The sequence below is a fragment of the Paroedura picta genome, chromosome 8 (genome assembly GCF_049243985.1).
Source record: "Paroedura picta isolate Pp20150507F chromosome 8, Ppicta_v3.0, whole genome shotgun sequence".
Lineage (NCBI taxonomy): Eukaryota > Metazoa > Chordata > Lepidosauria > Squamata > Gekkonidae > Paroedura > Paroedura picta.
In genome coordinates this window covers 42,469,072-42,494,900 of record NC_135376.1, presented here as the reverse complement: position 1 = coordinate 42,494,900, position 25,829 = coordinate 42,469,072, and the positions used below count along the sequence as shown (strand labels likewise).

At 43.7% G+C, this 25,829-nt stretch overlaps 1 protein-coding gene across 1 annotated transcript in view; it reads left to right on the top strand.

Annotated features, from left to right (window-relative positions):
* Positions 1-25,829, top strand: part of ARHGEF4 (Rho guanine nucleotide exchange factor 4) — a 203,429-nt gene that overhangs the window by 3,889 nt on the left and 173,711 nt on the right. Inside the window, exon 2 of the mRNA XM_077349355.1 lies at positions 3,354-3,389. Within this exon, the coding sequence (XP_077205470.1) occupies positions 3,354-3,389 (36 nt within the window). The remainder of the gene's footprint in view (positions 1-3,353; positions 3,390-25,829) is intronic.

The following is a 25,829-nucleotide window of genomic DNA, read 5'->3' as shown; positions in this document are numbered from 1 at the left end:
ATATTTCTCTGTCCCCACTGCATCTGCACATAATAATACAGATGAGCAGGTGTTGTGGTCTGGGGGCTTTTACATCATAGCCACAGAGAACTGGATTCTCACCACATGACAGCCCACTGTGATCAATTAGTTACTTACATTGCAGACAGATCCACTCTGGGGTACATGCTATTGTAGATGCATGTTCCAATGATGTACCATTGGCATTGCTATTTGATGTACATGGCTGCAGAGCTGCCTTTTGGCACTAGGGGGCACCTTTTTATGGTGTTTTGAGTCCCCTCAGTGGCCAGTTTCAGAGGATGGTGGTGGGGAATTCCTGCTCTGCCTCATGGGCATTGATATGTGGGGTTCTGCAGGATTTGATCCTATTCCCCATATTATTTAATACGAATACGAATACGAATACGAATACGAATACGAATACGAATACGAATACGAATACGAATACGAATACGAATACGAATACGAATACGAATACAAATACGAATAGTTGGCTCTTATATGTCACTTTTCTCTACACGAAGGAATCTCAAAGTGGCTTACAATTGCCTTCCCTTTCCTCTCCCCACAACAGACACGCTGTGAAGTGAGGCTGAGAGAGCCCTGATATTACTGCTTGGTCAGAACAGCTCTAACAGGACTGTAACGGGCCCAAGGTCACCCAGTTGGCTGCATGTGGGGGAGCAGGGAATCAAACCCGGATTGCCAGATTAGAAGTCAGTGCTGCTAACCACTACACCAAACTGGCTCTCTGGGATAGGTTCTCAGTAGATTTGGGCTGTGGTGTCATCCATTTGTGGATGATACTCTACCTTTCTTTCCCACCTAAATCCATGCCTGCTGTTGATGTTATGAACTAGTGCTTAGAGTCAGTAATGGGGTAGATAGGGGTCATCAAACTGAAACTGCCCTGGTAAGGTAGAAGTTCTCAGGGTTAATAAAAGGGCAGATCAGGGACTTTCTATCTCCTTTGTCTTGGATGGGGTTGTACTCCCCTTGAAGAGTCAGGTTTGCAGCTTGGAAATGCCACTCAACATAGCAGTCACCTTAAAAACCAGGTGGCTGAAGTGGCTCAGAGTGCTTTTGCCCAGCATCTGCTAGTGCATCAACGGCATCCATTTCTGAGTCAGTCAGATGATCCATGCCTTAATTACATCAAGACTGGACTGCTGGAATGCACCCTACTTGAGGCTACCCTTGAGGCTGCAGCATGTTCTTCCATATCAGTCTTTCTCAACTTTTTTTTGCCATTGAGAAACCCTTGAAGCATTCTTCAAGTTTTGACAAACCCCAAGGTTTCATGAAGCCCTGGTTGAGAAAGCCTGTTCTATATGGTTCATGGGTGCTTCTCATTTAAACAGGATTGTCTCTTTTCTTTTAATTTAATGTTATGTTCTGAATAAACATTCTTAATAAACAAAACATTATTTATACTGAAAAAACCACAGCCCACCACCCACTCCCACTCATTTCCTTGTTGATGTTCAGGAATGCGTACTGCTCATGTTCTGGCCACCATTGGGTCCTGACATTGTCCAACATAAAGAGGATATTTCTTGTAGTTATTGAAGTACTTTTCACTTAATTTCCCAACTAGACATCATGAACTGTGAGCCACAGGGTGCTCTTGTGGAGTAGAATAATAGAATCATAGAGTTGGAAGAGGCCATACAGGCCATCTAGTCCAACCACCTGTTCACTGCAGAATCAGCCTAAAGCACCCATGATACGTAATTGTCCAGCCACTTTAAAGACTGCCAGTGAGCGGGAGCTCATCACCGATTCTGCTACTGAACTTCTCTGCTGAACTACTCTGATTGTGAAATCCCCCCACCCTGATATCTTGTTGGTACCATTCTACGTGTAGCTTAAAGCTGTTACTGTGGGTTATATCCTCTGCTGCCAACAGAACTCTGATGGACTGTAGGAATATCTGATCAAACAAAGAATTTGGGGAAAGAGACTGCTAAAGAAAGATCCTACTTAAGGCAATCAAGTTGGTAGATCTGGAATGAGCAGTGGGAATTTGGACATAAAGTTGCCCTCTTCAGTCAGTCTCATATTCACAGGCAGACATGCAAGGCCGAACAGAGGTATGGCTAAGAAGGCCAAAATCTCCTGTAATTGGAACAGTGCCCTATATTCAGCCTCTGTCCCCACATCCCAACTTAGGCTATTTGGGAGAGTCACAAGGAGAGACTTGGAGGAGGGGCTGAAGGGCTCCAGTAGGAAAGCAGGAGCAGTAAAAAAAAATCTGTTACATGAATTCTGCCCTGCTCTGTTCTCAGACATGAAGTCACAGACCTTTAGCTCTCCATAAGCCCATTTGGCTAGGTTCTACTTTGTATGTAGAAGGTTTTAGGATGAATCCTTGGCATGTCCCAGTAGAACAGTAGAACTTAATTCCACAACTCTTTAGTTCCTCATGTTGCGGTGACCCCCAATCATAAAATTATGCGAGTGTTCTTTCACAGAAATTAACCTGAAACTGACCAATGGCATGAAGATCCATTGTTCATGATTGTATATACATAGTTTTTTCCGGGGGCGCTGCTGGAGCGGCTGGCTGCTGAGCACGGGTGCCTGCAGGGGGAGTGGCAACAGTGGTGGCACCCCCCCCCCCATGGCCAAGCTGCTCACCCTGCCGCAACCCCTGTGAAAGGGTCGTTTGACCCCCAAAGGGATCCCGACCCCCAGGTTGAGAACTACTGCAGTAGAAGGTGATAGGAAAGATCTACCTGAGATCCTGAGAGCTGATGCCAGTCTGAGTACTGAGCTTGGTGGACCAATGATCTGACTGATTATAAGGCAGCTTCATTTGTATATCAACAAGCGTATAAAAAGACAGCTATGACTATCTCCGGGCCAGAGCGCTGCGTCCCTTGGAGGTCACACGCTTCACCTTCATTTAGGAAACACTGTGGTGGGGAATTTTATTAATCTTTATTCTGAGCTTTATATAACTCAGTTTGTCTGTCCCCCTCTGACCTATTAGAAAAAGTTCAAGTGAAACCCCGGCTTTTGCAACGTGACTTCAGGCTTGTATAGTTACGAAGACTATACAGTATAATTATGTCCAGCACAATGAGCTTGCATGAAGGGCCTTTGTTTGCAGCTTCCACCATCAGACTAGAATGAAAGATCCATTGAAGAAAAGAAACGCACATCTAGCTGCTTTTCTCAGCCCTCTGTTGTTCTCTGTTGGCAGAGAGAGAGAGAACCAAAATTATCCCAGGGGTGATTCCACTGAAGTCAGAAGAAAAGTTGTTCCTGGGATGAACTGGAAGATGTTTGCAGATTCTTGCTTCTGGTTCTTTCCCCTCTAACTCTTGGCATTTGTGTCTTCACAGAGAGCTTTGGAGAAACGATGCTCAGCCTCTCAAAAGGTAGGACTTCGTTTCGATTGCAAAATAACACCAGATGTTTATTGATTAACAAACTATTACAATACTATAGGCTGGACCCTCCAAATGCATTCCTGAGAAATGACTAACCAAAAACTTAATAAACAACCTTGGAAAAATGTTCTTATTAAAAATACTTTCAGTCCCAGGAGAGTTACATGTATGAGTCAATAAGAAATGAAAAACCTTATCTTTTGTTTGTTATTATAACACCCTGCATAACATGTAGAAAATGGTGTGTGGCGACTACATAATTGTTACCAGTTGCAGCAAAAACGTCTGAGTAGGGTTAGCAGTAAAATGCAAAGCCAAGTACTGCTTGCAAACGAGCCAGCAGTGTTAAAATACAGTTCTGTGCAATCTATTACTCAGAATCACACAACACATTCCATGGAATGTATTCATAATACTATGACAGAAAGACACCAAACACACACTTTAATTCCATTGTCTTCTATAATATTTCTAATAATTGTTTGATGTAACAATCTATTCTCTAGTAAATACAGATAAACATTTAATATTGAATGTAAATTAATTATCTCACCCAACACAGACATATTGACTGCTTCTTTTATTTTTGCAACTAAGCTTCACACATACCATGCATCCAAACTGTCCCTCCCCAGTTAAAAAAAAAAAAAAAGGCGAGAGGTTTGCAGTTGACATCCTTCTTCTTTGTCTTCCCATAAAGCAGCTGGCATGAGCACTGACCTCTTGAGAGCAGAGCCCTGCCAGACCTGACTCATGAATATGCAAAGGAGTGGGCTGCTCATTATGCACCCATTGATTATCTCTGGAAATGGCTCACTGGGCATTTCTCATTCTTTACACTATTCCCCCTAAGCACCGGCAGAACTGCGCATGTACACACACCTCCCACACAGCCTCCCTTTTGTGTCTTGCAGGAAAATAAAATCTGCTCGTGCAAAACCCCATTCAACTTCCACCTCTTCTCCCACACACTGAGGACAATGCATTCCACAGCATTCAAAGGAGAGGAGAGAGGTGGGGGCCTAATGACTTCGAAGTACTCATCTTTCTAAATACTAGAATAGCTGGGGGGGGGGAGCAACCTCAGCCTAGCAAGTAGCAAGCCAACTTGCGGCTGCTCTCTGAAATGAAGAATGAAAAGACACTGAAGAGGGGACACACCTTATCTGACTGTTGCACAGTTGCAGCAAATTGGAATGCCACTAAGCTTGGAGCAAACCCATTCATTTCCCGCCTGCTTTGTGCTGCTTGACTCGTATAAGTTTCTATTGAAACCGGACAGAATTCAGTACTTCTCAAGGAAGAGACTGTGAGCGGTTTTAAGGCCATGCCAGGCCTTAATTCAGACATCAGGGAAGTCTCAACTAACTCCAATTAGTCATGCTTCCACAGGAGTACCCGGCAGCAAAAATGACCAGGAGTCTTGTGGTTCTTTGAAGACTAACAAATGTCATGAGACTTAAATGTGGATACCTAAACAGCTTAGATTAATTTCTGGTCCAGTAAACAGGATTTTAACCCTGGTTAAGAATTATCATTTTGAGCCGTAAGCAAATCTCATTGGTTAAAGGGCCCACATTTGGACTTTACAGCTAATTGGAGCGAACTGCTTTTTTGTCTTTGCTCTTGGAAAATTGTTCAATGGGAGGAGAGAACATAGAAGCCCTGACATTCAGCCAGGTTTGTGCCCATCATGTACAGTCCCAAACATTAACGATGCCTGAATGGAGCCCATGATACAATCTCTTTGATTATATTCAGTGAATTGTGTTCACAAGGCCTATTATGCATGGAGGGGAAGGTCCACATTCGAGGTGGAATGGCAGCGGCTAAAATCAACAATAATGCACGCTGCAGGCGGCAGGCAGGTGCAGAGTCGACGTATGCTGCCGAAAAAGCTGCATTAGTGAAACGCGGAAGAAAGTGGAGCTTCCTGGGCGACCAGGGCGCAACCAGAAGTGGCTCCGGAGTGGCTGCGTGCATAATCGTGGAGGTCCGTGGTGTACAGGGCTTCTGGGTGTGCTTGCTCTCTCCCCTTCCTTGCCCTTCAGTTCCACCGGCAGGGACTGCGCCTGCGCGTGCCGTGGCCGCCCTGCTTGGCAGCCCAGCCTCGGTCAGCACCGTGCTCGCCTCCCTTCCTGTTTGCTCTGCATCGCTGCCTTGTCGGCTGCAGCCAGCAGCTCCCCTGGGTTTTGCCGCCGTTGCATTCCGTCCGTGCATTTGCGGTTTGCTTCACTTCTTCCTCCTCTGCGTTTTCCATGTGACCGCCAACCACCGTTTCAGTGGCCGTGCATAACAGGCCAAAGTGTGCACAATACTATATTATAGCCTTTCTCAACTTTTTATAATTTATCATGTTCTTCAGACTTCAAGAAGAAAAAAAGTCTGTCTAAACATCCGGAAGAATTTTCTGACAGTTAGAGTAATTTCTCAGTGGAACAGGCTTCCTCGAGAGGTGGTGGGTTCTCCGTCTTTGGAATTTTTTTAACAGAGGCTGGATAGCCATCTGACAGAGAGGCTAATTCTATGAAGGGCCAAGGGGTTGGCAAGTTACAGTGGATGAGCAATAGGGTTGTAAGTATCTTGCATAGTGCAGGGGTTGGACTAGATGACCCATGAGGTCCTTTCCAACTCTATTATTCTATGATTCTATGAAGCCTCAAAAGTAGCACGATCATGCAGAATATGGTTGGGAAGCATAACTGCATACATACCCACGCAGGGCCCCTACCTTTCCCACGTCCCCATTATTGACCATTTTGGGAGGGGTTGACATATATGGTCATATCATGATAAATGATAAACAAATTTATATATATATTAAATTAATTAACTCCTACCTATGCTGGAAACCCTTCCAATGCCATCAAGAAACTCCATGGTTTCATGAAACCCTGGTTGTGAAAGACTGCTTTATTGTTTTTTCCAGCTCTGTATCAAAATTGTGTGCATTTTAATGGCTTGTTTTGATGGGATATTGTTGATTGTATACTGATAATTTATTATTCTATTTGTAAACTGCCTCAAGCAAAAATCTCAGAAATCTGAAGAGATATCACAGAAATCCCCTAAATGAAGAAGGGCAGCTATCTAGGAAGGGCAGGATACAAAAATAAAGTTATTTATTATTATTATTATTATTATTATTATTATTATTATTATTAGTAGTAGTAGTAGTAGTAGTAGTAGTAGTAGTAGTAGTAGTATTTTAACAGGAGAGAAGGTGCTGACCTCGGTATCCCAATTGTTTTCTTGCTGTGCCCTACAGGGGCTTCTCTTCTTTGTACACCAGACATTGTCTATCCCAGCACTAAATAAATGGGCACACAGTTTTAAAGCATCCAGAATTATAAACCCAGATCACAGACAGTTTGCAGAGAATCTTCAGCTCAATTCATGTTTTAATTGAGCTTTGAGGTAGCTGTTAAAGAATTGCTTCTGTTGTTCCCTAGAATAGATTTGTCTCCTGACTATATGATGGGAGAATAAACTATTCTAGGAGACTTGCTGAGTGAGAAGGATAACATGTGAGATTCTTCCACCTATATATATGATGGAATGATTCTAGCCATATATCTTAGGCAGTGGTAAATTTTGAATTTAATCAAAAAGGATTTTTATTGTGAAACAAGTTCCTAACACACATTCACACAAACATAGAAGAAGAAAGAAAAGAGTTGAGAGGATGTAAAAGAGGATTACATTTTTGGTCAGAGACGGTTTAATAGCTACTGTCTACAATGTTCAGAAGAGAATCAGCAAGATAAGCAAACATATAATGCTGGGTGTGTTGTAGATGCAAGAGACTGGATCTCAGCATGCAAGAGACTGGATCTCATACGGTGTTTAAATAGCCAAAAATGTATCCAGAGGGCAGGACTGGGTGGTTAGCTCCTAAAACAATGTGTTTGAACTAATTATTGGTGTGAACAATTCAGAGGCTGTTTATTGACATTTTGCTAAAAATGACTCTGCTAAAAATGAAATTGATGATTTGACCCATATGGATGGAGAAACAATTGATAAATGATTTAATCAGGGAGAAATTTAGGGAAAGAATGGACATAGGTGTGGGGAAGATAGCTGAAGGCTATCATGGAATCTAGGAAACTCATACCATTGTTTGAGACTTTCCTGAGTGAAAGAGAGGTCATTTCATAAGGGCCCCTGTACAATTAATTAATCTACTTTGCAATAACCAGAATCCTTTTGCTTGAGGCTGACAGAGCAGGGATGGCCTATTTCTAGCACATAAATATGCCTGTGCAAGTTCCCTGGCTCAACTATATTTGGCTAAGGTATACCAGAAGTATTATGAAAGGACATTCACTGACAATTTTCCCTAGGCCTGAGGCACTAAAATTGTGTGGTCAGGCCATATTGATTGTAGATGAGAACACTGCCAGAAAGTTAAAGTTTAGATTGTGAATTTTGTATCTTGACTATTATGGTCATTGAAGAAATTGCCAGTGGAAATACATTCTGCAATTGTTGTTCATATGAATGTACTATTGAATGTGGGAGTTTTATTTCAAACATTGTGTTGTCAGAAGGGTCAATCAACTGCTGACAAAATGAACAGTATGGAAATGTGCTTGTGAGACTTTGGTTAATCATTCATGATGTCAGAGTGCTTCAAACCCATTCTAGTTAGGGTCTTTCTCCAGATCATAGCATCAGCAATCACATGGTAACTTGTCATTCCGTGACCCATTATGCACGGGGCGTTTAGCGCACATTCGGGGTGGAATGGCGGCGACTAAAATCACCGATAACGCACGGAGCCGGCTGCAACCGGCCGCAGCTTCGGTGCATGCCGCCGAAAAAGCCGCGTCAGTGAAACGCGGAAGAAAGCGCAGCTTCCAGGTGACCGGGGCGCAACCAGAAGCGGCGCCCGGATCGCCACGTGCATAATCGGTTACTCTGGGTTTTGCCGCCGTTGCGCCCCGCCCCGTACATAACCGGTATTGCGTCTTCCCCCTCCGTGTTTTCCATGTGACCCGAAATTGCCGTTTCGGCGACCGTGAATAATGGGCCCATTGCCTGCATTCACTGAGGCAAGGCAAAAGAAGACTGAGGCATTTATAAACTTGAGCTGATTCAGCAGGCCCTAGAGATGCAAGTGTTCCACTTCTGTATTCCTGGTTTTGTTCTTTGACGGCACAGAAAGCTTCGGATAATTGGCCAACATTTTGTGCAGTGACATGGTCTGAAAACTTAGAACCATGCTGTTTATCAAGTATGTAAAATAAAGTGCTTTCCACTAAGCAGTTACTGCAATGAATTTGTTCTGCTCATTCAGTTCAAGAGAACAAATTCCTTTTCCCTTCCCAGTCAGGTTCTGTTAACTTGGTTTCTGTAGCAAGCCATCCCTGCTGTAAAAAGTAAAACCTTTCATATTTATTTCCTTGGAAAATATATGTTGCTTTGTAGGAGAGGCATTGATTTTACAGTTCTACAACTACATGGATGCATTCTATGATTCCTAATTATTGGATCAAGGATCATGTATCTCCTGGCATTGTTTAATGATACATTTCAGGCATGTACTGCCTGATCTACACTGGGACCATGCAGGGAGGGGTGTTGGTTTCTATAGGCAAAACAGTGCAGGAGAGGTGTCGGATTAAACCCTCACCTCCTCTCCCTAGGTGGTCTCCAGTATGAATCATGTCTGCTCTTTGCATCTGACATTTACTGGGAAGAGCTGACCATGAAGCACCCAATGTCTTGTCTGCCTTGATCTTTTAACATGACAGGACTGCAGGACCTCTGGTACTTGTTGACTTGCATGGCTACTTGATAGTCAGGTAGCACATCTCTACACCCTGCAATCCTTTGGTAGTATCCTCTGCAGTCCAGTTCCAATTTTTCTAAAGGTAGCAAATCTTATAAAGACATTTAGATAGTCTGGTCACTGTCACAGTTTTTAGTGCACTACCAAAGAACAAGAGCTAGTCAAGTACCTACTTTCAGCTGATATGAATGATGGCCGTTTATGATGACACCCTTCAGTGGTCCGGGGTAAGTTATATTGTCCTTGCATGCACATTGTCACACTGTGTGATGTATGTTAACCAATGGCTCCAGTAAAAATATGAATATATTGCCCTCTGGTGGCTGTTTGCTGCTAAATGTGTTCCCCATTACAGGAGACATTCCTGGGTTGGTAGCGGCGGACAGAAACATGCAGGTTGGGTCATGGATCTTGACCAGGCTTGCAGACAGATGTACACCAGGGGACTTGCCTAAAAAGTGATCCTGTGCTTGGTACTCTGTGGGAGTGCTGTGAGGAGGAAGGAGGAACTTTCAGTGTCCCTCCCACTCTGCTTTCTCTAGTAGGGAGGAGGGGAGGGAGCGTTTTTCCCCTTTTCTCTGGCTCCATATGTAGGCCATGAGAAAAGGGTTGGAAATCCATGGGCAAAAATGTGGTGGGAGGGAAACTGGAAGCTCCTTCTCCCTCCTTGCAGAGATCCTGCTGAATGCCAGCTGAATGAATACTTTTTAAGGCACGTTCCCCTGATGCACACTGTGAGCCTGATTGTGCACCCATGCATGTGCACCCATGCATCCAGCATGAATTAGGCACATCATGTTTGGGTCCCACCAGAAATCCCCCATGATCCTAAAAATATGTGTTGTTTCAGCACCAGGGCTAAAGTGGGACAGCAAATATCCCATGATGTATCTTTTAAAAAATATGTCTTGTTGACTATGTGGCTGGAGAGATGCACTGTAGTGTGTGAGTTGTGAGTTCTAGTTCTCCTCCTTCTGTTGTGGCAAACTGTGAGCACTGTCTGATTTCCAGCTTCCTTCTTGATGGGATTAGAACTTCCTCAGTTCTGTTGTTGACACGCGTGATTTCTCACAGTGATGATAGGAATGCCTTCTGTGAATATGTAGTTGGGTTTTCTCTTTTTGCTGTCCTGTACCTGCATCCCCTCTTGCCTTCCAAAATGCTGTTCCATAGGACAGTAAGCCACCAACACCACCCTGGACTGGGACTTCTGCTTGGGAAAATCTCTTTGCCAAGACAGTGGTGGAGGTTTTTGAGGGAGGTAGTGGCCATGTTCTCTTTTCTTGATTGCAGAACAGGATTCACTCCCCTCCATGCATGGAACTCTCAGGGGTGTGGTAATTACAGGGTGCCTATTACACATGCCACAGTCCTGCCTACAGTGGAGGGTGTTGTGTTTCCTATGTTCTTTCCCTCCTTGTGTCCTGTGGGTAGTTGGGGGCAGGATGCTGCTGCTTTATATGGCTGATAAATGGTCATAATCATTGATACGGTGATTGGTGAGCATGGGCGGTGTCACTTTGGAATCTAGGCCAGGAGCTCTTCTCTCAGCTTTTTGAAACCATTTATAAATGTTTTAACCATTTATTTTCTCTACAGAGAGGGTATAGAATAGCTCCACCAACATCGTCGGTCAAACACTGGTGCCTAGGGCTTAGCACTAAGGTGCCAAACCTTTGTGGGTTCATAGCACTGTGCTATACTATAATGTTGATCTTTAAAGGATTATTTAAAATTAAGACATCACTAACAAAACATGAGAGCCTCTTGTGGCACAGAGTGGTAGGGCAGCAGACATGTAGTCTCAAGCTCTCCCCATGAGGCTGGGAGTTCGATCCCAGCAGCTGGCTCAATGTTGACTCAGCCTTCCATCCTTCTGAGGTCAGTAAAATAAGTACCCAGCTTGCTGGGGGGTAAACGGTAATGACTGGGGAAGGCACTGGCAAACCACCCCGTATTGAGTCTGCCATGAAAATGCTAGAGGGCGTCACCCCAAGGGTCAGACATGACCCAGTGCTTGCACAGTGCTTGCACTTTACCTTTTTAACAAAACATGAAAGTCCCCAATGAAAGCTTGCAGTATTTTAGACTGAATAAGAGCTAGTGGGATGAAACTGTATAGGACCACATGAACCTCAGGTCCCACACTCTCCCGTCTTAAAGTGAAAACCTGGTCTGGTTTCAGATATTTTTGAGAAGGAATTCAGAAAGATACATTTCAGCTTGTATATTATTGTCAACCCTCAGTTCAAAGGCCTCTTGTGTAGCTGAATTGACTTATGGTTGTGAAATGCAAATCTTCTTTGGTTAGGTGATGCTAGATTAAACAGATATAACTTCTCTGTTGTGAATGTCATATGTCAGTCTAGAATCTAGATGACCATCTGGGCACCTGATACTTAAAATCCAACTCTGATTGAACTTACAGATGAAGAGAACAATGCTAAACAGATCTACTGAGATACAAGTGCCAGGGAAGTGTTTTTAGTATTGCAGCAAATTAATTTTATTTATCTACTAGTAGTTAAGCCTGCTGCACTAAAAATGCAGCAGGTGCTGGCAGGATGAAGTGGGGGGGGGAGGCAGGCCTGGGGAGGCATGGAGAGACCTCCTGGCCGGTTGGCCACCACCCCCTCCAACATGGCGAGTCAAGGGAGTGTTGCGCGGGTGGCCCCTGGGCCTGTCGTGATGGGTGATGGCATGGGAGGCCGTGGCGGGGCCACTAGCCCTGGCTGTGCAACAGCTCTTGTGAGGGGTGTCAGATGGCATCAGGCCCAGTTCTCCACTAACGCCATGGCTTCTTGTCAGGGCCTAGCACTGCTGGGACCTACTGTAGTCCACCAGCGCAGCCCTGCACTCTCGCTGGTCTCCAGCAGGTGGTCTCCAGCGCCTCCTCGACAGCAGTGGCTCCGGCGGCTTCCAGGCTGCGCTGGTGGCAGCCGTGTGGAGTGGCAGAGTTGGCTCTGGCAGCCAGGTGTGCCTGCAGCCAGGCTGCCTGAGAAGAGAGTGGGTGGCACGGTAGGGCGGGGCCACACCTTGATTGGGCTGGTTTCGAGACTGGACACTGTCCAGGGCCAGACACGCTCCACCTACCAGGCAGTTTCCCAAATATTGAGGAGAACCATGGAGAAGGAATATAAGGATTTCTTATATTTATATACTTCCCTTGAGGCTCAGACTTAAAATTGAAGGTCTGCTGTTTCACATTGACTTATAAGCTCCCCCTTGGATTGGACTCTTAGGCCCGCCCTTAAAATAAGCATTTAGCTATGGGCTTAGTGAAAATTAATGAGTAACAAAAATGAGCAATTAACTAGAATTAGAATTTATCATATAAGGCTTGTGTAGTGAAGTCAGTAGAGTCAAGGATTGTCTGGTAGCCAGGCAAGGGAGGTTCAGAAGTGGTTTGCTGTTTCCTGCCTCCACATCATGACCTCTAGAGTTCCTTGTAGGAACCCCATCCAAATCCTTAGAGGCCTCCCACCCAATTACTGGCCAATGTCAGCCCTACTTATCTTCTGAGCTGTGATAGGAGTAGGTTCGTGTGGGCTGTTCAGATCAGGGCGCTAGAATTAGAAGATGAGAGCACTTTACACACACATTGCAAACTCCAGCTTGGGAAATTCCTGGAGATTTGGAGGTGGTGCCTCAGGAGGGGTTTTTAATGGGAGTGTGATGCTGTAGAGTTTATGTTCTGAAGCTGCCATTTCTGTGGTCTGAACATTAGTTATATCTCCAGACCATTTCCGCACTGGAGACTTTGCAGTGAGCTGCAGGCTGGCGTTTGAGTCTGGGTGGGTTGCTCCACCTCTCCCTGCTTCTGTATGGGGGGAGCATTTGGCCCAGTGCACCTCGTCCACCAGGATATGTGATCCTGGAAGGGGGCCAGGGCAGTGAAGTTCCAAGTGTGGAAACAGTCCAGGAGACCTTCAGGCTTCCCTGGAGGTTAGCAACCTAAGACAGCATCCTTAGATCACAGTGTCAGATTGTTTAAAAACTGCAATAACCAGGTATGAACTTTCAAGCAGAACTGGTTTATCCACTGGTGTCCCTAATTCTGGCAGAGAAGACTGAAACTGCATCTAAAATAAATACTTTTTATTAATAGACATTTCTCCTTCGTTAGCCTGTTGAACAAATATGTGATGAAGGGTATGGTTTAGCCCACTTTGTTTTTTGCTGAAATATGAAGACTTGTGCCTGAAATGTTGATCTTCAGTGGGCCGTGACAGGAAATTTCAAAATATGTCTTCTGTGTACCTTCTACAGCAGGAGAAAGCAATATATGAAGTCACAGACCTTAATAGCTGCTTAAAATAGATCTTGTTGCCATCAGCATGACATGCCTGGCAACCCTGCTGGTTTCTGCTGAAATGCCCAGGTATGGACTTCATGGATAATGTTTTCATCTAGGTATTAGAGGGTCCTTCACGTGGTATAACCTCAGCTTTTTAAAGCACATTCATACTAAGAAGTTCAACACTGGTTCCCTTATCAGTCTTCCTCTTGTGATCAGGAATGCAGTCCTACTTTGGATTTAAAGCAATGTAAAATGGCATATTTACTGCATCTTTACTGCCGTATATCTTGAGATGACAGGACTCTTCTTAATTATTGCTGTCTTGGAAAGCTTAGAAGAAACCCAGAAGGACACTAGAAGCATTCATGGTTTGAAAGTTGTTGTATTTATTACAGCATTTTCCAGCAACATGCTTGATGGCAACTTTTTGGATGTTTTTATGACACTAACTCAGCAAGGAGCAGATTACTTTAAGCAGTGGTTAGGTTGAAGAAGAGAAGAAGAAGAGTTGGTTCTTATATGCTGCGTTTCTCAACCCAAAGGAGTCTCAAAGCAGATTACAATCGCCTTCCCTTTCCTCTCCCCACAACAGACACCCTGTGAGGTGGGTGAGGCTGAGAGAGCCCTGATATCACTGCTTGGTCAGAACAGCTTTATCAGTGCTGTGGCGAGCCTAAGGTCACCCAGCTGGCTGCATGTGGAGGAACAGGGAATCAAACCTGGCTCGCCAGGGCCTAGTCTGCACTCAATAGATAATGCACTTTCAATGTGCTTTGGCAGCTGGATTTTCCTGTGCAGAACAGGAAAATCTACTTCTAAAGTGCATTGAAAGTGCATTATCTATTGTGTGCAGACTAGGCCCAGATTAGAAGTCTGCACTTCTAACCATTATACCAAGCTGGCTCTCTGGTTGTTGTTTTGATCTAATAGGTACAGGAAGAGCTAGGCCAGAGGGGGCAAGCTAGAGAATAAATACTTTTCTGATGACTTGGTGCACTGCTCTAAGTTTCCTGTGGATCTTGCAGATATTGGTAGCTTCTGGGCCAGAAGACTCCCAAACCATGGACTCAACAGATGCCCCCCCCAAAAAAAAAAGAACAGGCTGTAGTTTTGTCTTTGAAGCATACATTTATGCCAATAAAAGCATTAACTTCAAAGTCTAAAATTGCCATTGTTTTCAAGTAGCTTTCAAAATAAAGAGTCCTTACCTAAGCACTTTGAATTGACCCTAGAAACAAATTAGCAGCCAGGACGATTGGCATAATAGGCCACCTCTTTGCGGGGCAGAATGGGTAGACTGACGCATTAGCATAAATTGGTAAAAACTGCTTATGGATATCACAGTAAAATACCTTTTAGGAAGTGGAACTACATGCAGAAATATACCTTACCTGAAAACTAGGAGTGAAACCCAGGCAGAACAGGTTCCAAATCAACAACTAGATTGGCTTTATGGCCAACTAACCATAATTGCATCTTGACCAGACGAAGTTTTGGTTTCTTCACTCACACCCACTCACTGACTAAGGGTTGCCACTGCCACCCTGGAATTAGATATAAAAGAGAGAGATTATTGCTTGTCCTCTGCATACTGGTGAAACTACTTCAGATCTCTGGGTGGCCTCTCCCATTAGATTCATATACATGTTAAAAGCTGTTCTTTTTTGCATGGGGGGAGGTAATTTGTTAACACTCTTGGTCCTGGTGGTGACTATTACAGTCCTACTTCACCCAGCCCCCTCTGGGTTACACTTGCTTCCTTGCTCAGAACCCTCATGCAACATCAGATGCTAGTGGCAGCAGGCTTCCCAGTCACTCGCCTGGCATTCATCTGCAAAACATTAAGGCCTGGCAATTTTCTCACATGGTCACCAAGGTGAGAATCAAAAAGGGATAAAATCCTGTCTTCAGTAGGATTCTCCAATATCCAAAGGAGGAACAATTAATATTTGCTGGCTGAGGATTCTGTGGTTATCATGTTTTATGTGTGCCAAATAGACATTCTTTTATGCTTTTTAAACATTTGAGCTCCTATTATAAACAGTTTATATTTTTCTAAAATTGATTTTACCTCTAACCTTTTTGGTTCTTGCCTGTATTTCGGGTTGGGGTTTTGTCTCCCTTTTTGCAAAGCGGGTTAAAGGGAAGGGGGGAAGTTCCCCCCCCCGGCGGGGGCGCTGCCATGGGAGGCTCCCTTTGGTCTGGCAAGCGGCGAGAGCGCTTCCCGGGCTACAGGGAGTGGAAAGCCCCCTCCCCGGTAGCAACAAGGCTTTGTGGCCCACAGGGAGGCTGCAAACTCCCCCCCCCTTCAGCTTCCTCGCAGCAGGAGCGTACCTGCAGGCTGCAAAACCCTGTCGCTGCCTCTCTCCTCGTGGATGACAATGGAGGCCACAGCCTCAAGGCTTCTATCTAGCAGGCAAAGAGGGAGGGTGGGAGCTAGAGGAGGAGGGCCAACCAGGGTGGACCTGGAGAGACAGGGCCCTGGACAGTCTCCTCCCAAGAGGCTGCTTCCCAAATATATAAGGGAGCGAAATAGTGTTAAGGATTTCCTAAGACCATTCATCTCTCTGCTTGTGGCCCTTCTCACTGTAGCTCCTCCCTTTTCCATTGCATTGCCAAAACCAGTGGCCCACTGCCGCTGCATTTCAGGAAAAGCAAACAAGACAGGATATCCAGCCAAGGACCTCACTCACATCATGTCTTCTGCCTTCAGCCATGCTGAAAGCTTCCACATCTGGTATTATGTTTCTACTGAATGTGGTGAAGAAGCTTTCAAACTGTCCTTGCTATTTTTAAAACCTCCCATCTGACTTCACTTTATGAACAGCTGTACTTACTGATGTTTGAAATTAGAATACCAGTGCATGAAATTAGAGTCCAATTAAACATGCTGTTTCTTGATTAGTGCCCTTGCATATGAGACATGTTGTTGAAAATCAATCCATGTTGTGCAAGCTTCATATATATAGGTAATAAAACTTTTGCATGTGATTCACTTTTGTGAATAAGGTTTCCTCCCCTCTGGGCCTATGTTTGACCCATCCCCACCCCCCCCTCCCCAATACCCCAGTATCATGGGCTCTCGTGCACCTTCTGGCTTTCCACCAGTTTTCCTACAATCTTTCAAAAACCTGCTTTACCACAATCTTTTAAGAAATATTACCAAAAAGCTAGAAGAAAGTCTGAATCTTTTTTAGTGTCTCCCCCAGCACCACTATTGGCTCAATTATTTTGCCACAGTCCTCCATGATAGCCATTTTCCACCTGTTGGTGAATTTATTTTTTAAATTTGCATTTGAGAACTGGGTATAGCATTATTTATTTCCCCAGTCTCTCCTAATCGCTGGGTGGCCTAGCCACTCACAGTAGGCCTGAGCTGGTTCTTTCCTTCCTACTCCCTTCATGATAGGTCTCTCTTGGGGCTGATTGGCTGACAGAGATCAGTATCTGTAGAAAAAGGTGGCCTTGGAGGAGGATAGGCTCAATGGCATTGTATCCCACTAAGGTCCCTCTCCTCCCCAAACCTTTCTGTCCCCAGGCTCCACTTGCAGACCTTAAGGAATTTCTCAATTGAGATCTGGCAACTGTACGCTCCTGTGGTTGGAGGAAGGCCGGCAGTGAGTCTGGACTAAGCAATGACTGACTTCCAGGATTACAGAGATTAGTTCCCATGGAGGAAATAGCAGCATTGGAGAGCAGACTCTGTGCCATTACACCCCTGCTAAATTTTTCTTCCCTTCCTAAACTCTGCCTTCAAATCTCCAGGGATTTCCCAACCCAGAGTTGACAACCTATGAGGAAGTCACCTAGGCCTAATCTTAAGGGAAGAAACCACTCTAGCCTCTTGCTAAATGGCTGTTAGTGTGACCAACTCTCCACAGGATCCAGGCAATCTGTTTGATAAGATTGGTTTGGCGCTCCTCATGCTGCTAGATTGGTCAGCAGCAATTAATATTATCGACCACCAGCTGTTGTTGCATTGTCTTGTCACGGCTGGAATTTGGGGGGCCGCCCATCAATGGCTGATCTCCTTCCTCCAGAACTAGACACAGAGGGATGCAGTGGGGGGGAGACACGATCGTGTAGTTGCCAACTTCCTTTCCCCTCCTCTGAGGTTGCTCACTTGTAACATCATCCCTGGAGACTGGGATTTGGTGGATGGGCTGGCAGACTGGAGGGGTGAGGGTGGGTTCTGGGGGAGAAGGCAGCAGGCGTGACTTTCAACCAGCATGGCCATCAGCAGAGTCCAAGGGGAATCCCTGAGCTACTGGTATGTCTGGCTAAGTACTACTCTTGTGTACAACTCCCTCCCCAGTTTGTTTGCAGATGGATGTTGTGCAGCATTTTTGGCTCTTGGGTCTAAGGGGTTGCTGATTTTTGCATTAGTGTTTGTTAGCAAGTGGACAGGATGGTCCTTCCTCCCTTGCCACTTCTCTCAGAATCAATGAAGAGTTCCAAGAGTCAACATGTTATGCCACTTATTTTAATCCATCTATTACATTGCCCCTTTGAATGGCGAGACAGCAGAAGGCAATCCTTCAAGAGATGCCTAAGGTATTTTGTTGTAACTCAGTTCAAAAACTAGTTGCAGGTGGCTTGACCAAGAGCAGCAGAAACAGATCTTTGTAACTCATGGTAACCAACAGACGGGACCGTTCAATACAAATGTGAAACAAGCAGATGAATGTTGAGCAGAAAGTGCGGTTACAGTTGCCTGGCAATACACAGTGGATGGCATGGATCCAACCAGTGGTCAGGACCCGACTTCTGTGCCTCCTTTTCTGGTGTCCAACAATACAAAGCAATGCATGGGATGCTCTTTGGAGAGACATGAAAGTTAATAGGTAAATGTTGGGCCATGGCTCAACAGTAATCCCCAGCCTTTTCTACACTGCCATTTAAGGCAGATGCCAATGACCCTTCTGTGTATTCACAGTACATCAATGTGTCTTTTTCCCCCCAGAGCCAACTGAAGACTTCAGCATTTTGTTATCTGAGGAGGCGCTAGTAGTTGGCACTTGCTCTATGGGCTGCTTGGCAATGTGGCAGTGGCCAGACTCCCTGGAAAGAGGTTTTTTGTTGGAAACCTTTCATTACTATGGATTAGCTATTTGGTAAACCTGGGTCACCCGTAATAGTCTGACGGGAAGCTCCATCTAATGAAAAGGCCATTGTAGAACTGCCTGGAATGACTCACTTGTGTCTCACTTGCTGTTGGGATTTCAGTGTGGTGCTTCCCTCCCACTGTTCCGAGCGCAAGGGAACTGAGATGGGTCATTTGGTTCTATTAGCAACGCTAATGAAAGGCTCACAACAAACCAACTCTCTAGTGAGCCTAAGCTCAAGAGAGAAAAGGGTTTACTGCAATGGCAGGCAGATTTCCACCACTTTATTTTGTCAGTACTGTATTTTATGAGCTGGTTCCAGATAATTTGGGATTTCAGAGTCTAGGGGGAAATTTGGAGGAGGGACATTTATTTATTTATTATGTGACTTCTATAGCTTTCCCTCGCAATTAGCCTCCTCGGGGCGGTAAACAACATAGGCATTAATAAACAATCCAAAAACACAATTTCAAGAGAAGTCTAGTAAAATTTAAAATATGGTTAATTTACTATAAAATGAATTAAAATTAGAACCACTGGCCCCATAAGAGGGAGGAGAAAGGAAGTGGGGTGATGAGGGAGCCCTGATCAGATGTTGTCTTAACTTTTTCTATTTTACTAATATTTAGAATTTTTCAAAGGGAACTCCTCTCCCCTGTTCTTGGAAAATCCAGAATATTCTCACAGATTTTTATTTACCAAAGTTTTACTCTTCCTCCCCTTGATCTGAAATTTAGTGAAAATCTATTTTAAAACTTGCCCAAATTAGCAGGCATGCCCTAGTATCAGGAAACCCTCTGCATCATATGCTGCTTTTATTGCATTTGAGATAACAAATATTCAAGATTAAAGCCTTTCATTTTGAAATCTCACCAGAATCAACAGCATTGTTCTGACACTTGGGAAGCTGCTTGTTTTTCACATTACAAAATTCTAATATTTCATGTCTTGCTGACCACAATCTTCAAATAATGCTATGCACAATTCATTTTTATTTTGTAAGCAGTAGGACTTCCATAGCTAAGGATGCCAGTCCCCAGGTGGCACCTGGTGATCCCTTGGTTTCACAGCTCATCTCCAGGTGACAGAGATCAGTTCCCCTGGAGAAAATGGCTGTTTAGGAGTGTGGACTCCATAATATTATACTCTATTGAGGTCTCTCCCTGCCCCAAATTCTATCCACTCCCAAGTCCACCCCCAAATATTCCAGGGCCTCTTCTGCATGATGGATAAGCTGATGAAAACTCACTAAAGCTTTAGGATGCTTTGGGGTGATCCTGGGTTGAGCAGGGGGTTGGACTAGATGGCCTGTATGATCCCTTCCAACTCTATGATTCTATGATTCTATAAATACACCATTGTTTTTCTGATCTCTGCACAGAAGAGTTAATTTACTCTGCAAAACTGATTTTGCTCTGCATGGGTGAACTGCCTCTTCGGTGCTTTAAGCGTCTTTTAAGTGTTGTTTCTGAAAGATGTTTTTCACCGATTCATTTCTCTCCTGCCTGTCACACTCTATTAGCCATGCAGAGAAGATCTTTAGTTATGCAGATTAATGACTGCATTAAAGAACAAAGCAGAGTTGGCAAAACTACAGGGGGCAGGGCTATGAATTGTTTCATGCAGAGAGCATTGCAACGTAGTTTTTCAACAGATTATATTCAATGCAGAAAGATTGTAATATAATAAAGCGGTCTAAAATGGTTGTTTTTTAAACTGTTTTATTTGGCTCCATGCAGAATATTTCCCAACCCAGAGCAAGCAAACTTATCCACATTCTATCATTGTGTGCCATCACATCCCACCAGCAAATATATTGATGATACCTATTGACTTGTGCACCAAGTTTGATCTAGAATGCACATGGAGATATTTTTACCTAATCTGGCTCTTCTTTTCTTAAGAGGGACTCCAACATTTGACTTTTGCAACTTTCAGCAGCAATAGGGCAATAATCCTCAACCTGGCAACCAGTGGTACCATGGCAACTTCCAATCTGTGTCCTTTTGGCACCTGCTTGCTTCCTGAGTCTTGGGAATAAAATAGCCTTGAAGTGAACACACACACACGCAAAAAGAGTAATGATTCCTGACTTCAGGATGGATGGCAAGCAAAGTATTGAGCTTATCCTTATATAGGCATGTCACAGTGGAGTAATCTCAGGCTTCCTATAGACACAGCCTTTCTTATTCCTTTGGGCCTGGCCACTCTTCCTTACAGCTGTGTAGAAACCAAACCTTTCCTTTTCTTTGGAAACAGCAACCAAATAATAGTATTGCTTGTCTTTGAAAAACACTATTTTTTGGCAATATTTATGGATAAAAAATGACAATAACAGTTATAACACAACATAAAGAATACAAATAAAACACTTAATTAACTACGAAGGAAGGGCCACTAACAACCACCACGAAATTAAGCAAGTACCCAGTCCTAGCTTTCCCCCATGTGCTTTAGAAGAGTCCAGGAGGCATTGCCTTAAAATATATAAGGAGCAGACCATTTGGAAGCAGCTGCCTATGGTTTAGGATAGCATTAGATCTACAGCCTCAAACATGTTTTAATTTGCTTTCCCATACTGCAACTCTTTTGTGAGTTCCCTTGCCCCACTACAGTAAGGTGACCAGATTGTCCCACTGTTGGAGGGACATCTGGGGGCACCTGGCAAATTGCTCCACATAGACCACATTTTAAATCAAGACCCCCCCCCCCCAAGTCAATGGTATCCCACTTTACCAATGTTAAAATCTGGTCACCTTAAACTACACAAATTGTTGTGATTCTGGGTCCTCAGCTGTAATCCTGGATGGGACCCCAGAATCACTATTGGCCCCTGCTGTGCCAACCCCCATCAGAGATCCAAACCAGGGGTGGCCCTTCTGGTGGACCTCCTGATGGCACCTTGGATTGGCCACTGTGACGGTGAGAGTGTTGGACTGTATGGGCCGTTGGTCTGATACAGCATGGTGTGCTAGCAAGTAGGGTCTGGTGTGTGGCTGCTGCAGCACAGTGCTCTATCAGGAGAGAGGCCCTGAGTGCTGGAGCTATGACTTGTGGCTCCTCTTATGTTCTTATGGGTGCTTCTTAGCTCCTGTGAGGTGGACAGAAGCCACAGCTGTCACCAAAGCCTGTCTGTACAAGTCTCGGATTGAATGGGCTAGAGCATGGCCAAGTCTTAGACAGGGCAGGAATAACCACTAAGTCAGTTGCCTCCATTTGTGAGGAGGTAAGGTCATGGCAGTTACCCTCTCACATGGGGCCTGGGGTAGCTGATTCACTGACTATGGGTTAAGATTGCCCCTGTGTGCTGGCACCTGCTGCCCTTTCCTGAAATTCTAAAAGGCACAAGACTGGAGAATCCCTTTTATGATGAAATTTGATGGCATAAGGATGAAAAGGGAAATGGCTGTTTTAGCTTGTGTTTTTATAAATTGTGTATTGTCAGTAATATGCATTCAGGATTGGATTTAAATATATTTCATATGTAAAATATTGTTTTTGCCTTCTTCACTCATTATGTGGTTGTCTTCTTGATGAAGGGGCTGCCATCTAATATATGCTAAACAATTGATTCTCACTTGTGACTTCTAAAATAAGAAGGCATTGCATTATTTTGGAGTATTGGCTTAAAATTCTGACTAGTTTAAATATCTGTGCTAGTCCAGATTTATTGGAAAATTAGTGATGCTTTTGAAGCCTGGTATATAAACATGAAGAGGGAGGTATCTTTGAATGTACACAAGTGAAAGGTCATTCTGTGTCTCTCCCTGAAAGGGAAATGGCTTTCTTTGCTCCATTCATTATGTCCTTGCAGAACAGTTTTCTCTGCCAGGGAGAAAATTCCCAGACGATTCCCATCTCCAGGCTCTTTATTTAGCATAAATACCCAATGAATTTCACATACGACTACTGCTAATCTTTAGTGTTATGATTTCATATCTATTACAGCATCGGCTTTGTACTCTTATTTTTCATCTGTGAAAATCACTCTGTGCAAGCAATTGTATTTAGGGGTGGGGTGAGTCTGTTGTTGTTTACCAACGCTCATCTGAGACAAGAGCAGGCCTCTGATTTATCTGTAAAACCAGATAATGGCTGTTTAATGATTCTCTGCTCGATGGTGTTCCCCTGGAAACATGAACTCTCAGGCCTTTCAGAACCTTCTAGAATGAGTTTTAGTTGGCAGCCATTCCTTTCCTCCTCAATAGCTGTGAAAGCTCTCCCTGACTCTTTGCCTGCATCTCCTTGAGTCTTGTGAAAAAATGGTGTAAGGTTTTAAGATCATGTCATAGGTGGGACCTTAACTGATTGATTGATGAGAGTATTTCCCAGTTACAGTACAAAAAGAGTGTCTGTATGCAAATAAGCATGAAGTAATTTGTTGTTGTTAAGGTGAGAAGTCGTGTCCGACCCCATGGACAATGATCCTCCAGGCTTTCCTGTCCTCTACCATTCCTCGAAGTCCATTTAAGTTTGCACCAAGTGCTTCAGTGACTCCATCCAGCCATCTCATTCTCTGTCATCCCCTTCATCTTTTGCCCTCAATGAAGTATTTATATCAATTCAATTCAAACCCCTTTATTGGCATAATCATAACAGAAAGCTTTTAAGTTAAAAGAAAGGATATTTAAATTCCCAGTTTTTCAAAAAAAAGAAATTTTGCAACAGCTTCAGTTACTTGAGGATTTTGATCTGACAGGAGAAAATGCACAAATGTCAAGGGATCATGTATCTTGCTCTCTCATAAGGGGCTTTATGGACCATTCTCCAAGATTATTATGCTGCTCACAAAAAAGTAGAATGTGTTCCACCAACCCAGGTTTCTTTAAGGAGCATGTGCAAAGTCTGTTGGCATATGGAGTTTTAGTGTAACGACCTTTAACCACTGCCATCTGTAATAAGTTTAGTCTCATGAGCATGAAAAATCATTTCAAAGAGGTCAACGTTAAGAACATAAAATTCTCTGGGATCCTCCTAGCTGGAGGATAGATTTGTTATAAGACTGGAGAACATGCTCTATGTGCTTCAGCAACTGTATTCTGGTAGTTAATATCCAGGATTCGTTGCCTGATGGTGTTATAAGCTTGTTTCCCTTCAAGATTTCCCAAAAGCTCAGTTGAAAGGCCTATAGACTTTAGTATGTTATTTATCTTCTCGAGCCAGGGCAAAAGAACATTGTCGGTTAACATGAAGTAGACTAGATTCCCTTGGGCTCCAAAGTTCAGATGAAGCCAGTATTTCAAAATGTGGAGCCAAGTTAGAGAAGCCAATTGGGTGATGCCTGTCTCCAGGTAGATTGGATGAAGATTATGGCCTCTCTAACCCCACAGTAAGGTCCATGCCCCATACTGGCAGGCCATAGAAAAGTTTCAGAGTCAACATGGTTTGAAAAATTGTAATGGTGGTTGATAAGTTTTGACCTCCCTTAGAGAAGTAGAACCCAATTACTGCATTTATCTTAAGATTTATGGAGTTTGATATTTGCTTCCAGTGAAGAGACCATTTCAGTGTGTGATAAAAATGGACTCCTAAATATTTGAAGTGATGCACTTGCTCGATATAATGTCCATTTATTTTCCACCTAATGAGTTTCCTGGACTTGAGGAATACAACTATTTTAGATTGAGTTGGTTTTGACTGCAATAGTTCGAGAAGATTTGAAGAAAAGTTTTTAGGCTGACCTTGGTATAAGAAAGGAGAACTGCATCATCCGCGTACAACAGTAGGGGACTGGGATACTTCCCAGCTGTAATTATACCTTCAAGACAACAGCTAAACAATGAGCTACAGATAGGGGGAAAGCTCTGTCTTTGCCAAACAGCAAATGTAATAATAAATGGTAATAGTGTGAACATACTGGAAAGTGTAGAATCAGTGGAGAAATAAAGATCTGAGAGCCAACTTGGTGAAAACACTGAAAAAATCTGCTCAGTCAGATTGGGGCATTACAGTCAGTTTATAATATGAATGACTGAATTCTGATGAGGAAATTCCCAAATAAAGACTGATCCTTTATTTAGATATTCGTACACTGCTCCCCCCACCCAGATGGGGGCCAAAGCAACTTACAACATCTTCAGTCATAACAATAGCCCTGTGAAGCTGGACTAGTTGGGGTGATTGGCCCAAAGTAGCTCAGCAAGCCTCCATGGCAGAATGGGAATTTAAAACCGGGTCTCCCAGATCTTAGTCTGATGTTCTAACCATGGGAATCCAACACTGCCTTAGCAAATGGGAGGGGTAGTTCTAGGAGAGAGTGTAGTTTGCGGTATGATGTGATGTCACTTTTTGGTGATGCCTGAGGACGCTCCCTTATCTCTATGATAAAGAACGTAGAGACAGGGTCAAATTCCAAAAATGTCCTTATGGAGGCCATTTGTCCTCCATTCCTCCTTTTGTCAAGTGTGGGAGGCTGGGGCTGGTGTGAGGAAATTGCCCACTGGGCAGGGGCCTCTGGGAAGCCGAACTACACCGTGCTGTACTGATTATCAAAGTTTATTACAAACTTACAGGTATATGCAGACAAAAACAAGAGTGTTTTTCATAGATTCCATATTTCAGAACAAGAATCATAGCTCAAAGGGATGGCGAGCTCATCATTTAACAAGCTGAGCCCCAGGAGTCATTCACGGCACTATGCAACTTGACATTTTCATTTGCTTGAAGTCCTTCTGCCAGTTTCTTTCCTAGTCACTCTGGCAGTATTTAAATGCCATCTCGTTTTAGTATGTTAAGACAAAGGGCAGGAGGTAGCTAAGTTTCTACATGTAATCTTTTTTTGTATTTTATAGTAGTCAGCCCCAAATCAATATGATAAATTCATCATCAGCATACAGTCCTTTCTAGTCTAGCAAAGTTGATCCATGTGAAAATCAAGTTTGTGTTCCAAAAGGATATAATACCTAGGGAAGGGACCTTCTGTCTTTCTAGCACATTTAAAAAAAATCTTCCCTTCCTTCAAAGGGCTTGAGGGGTTATCTCTCCAACATTCTAATACTCATACAAGTGACAGCTCTGAATCAGATATTTAATGGGGATTTTGTGCCTCCCAAATTCATGGGTGCCTTTTTCTCTTCTTCTAGGAGACATATAATTTTCATTGAATGTCTGATTCTAAATAAATACAAATATTTTGTAACTTGTAAAGTGGCTGACTAAAATGAGTTTCATGTCTGAGTAGGGATTTGAAACTTGGGTTGCCCTGGTTCTAGACATGGATTTCATTC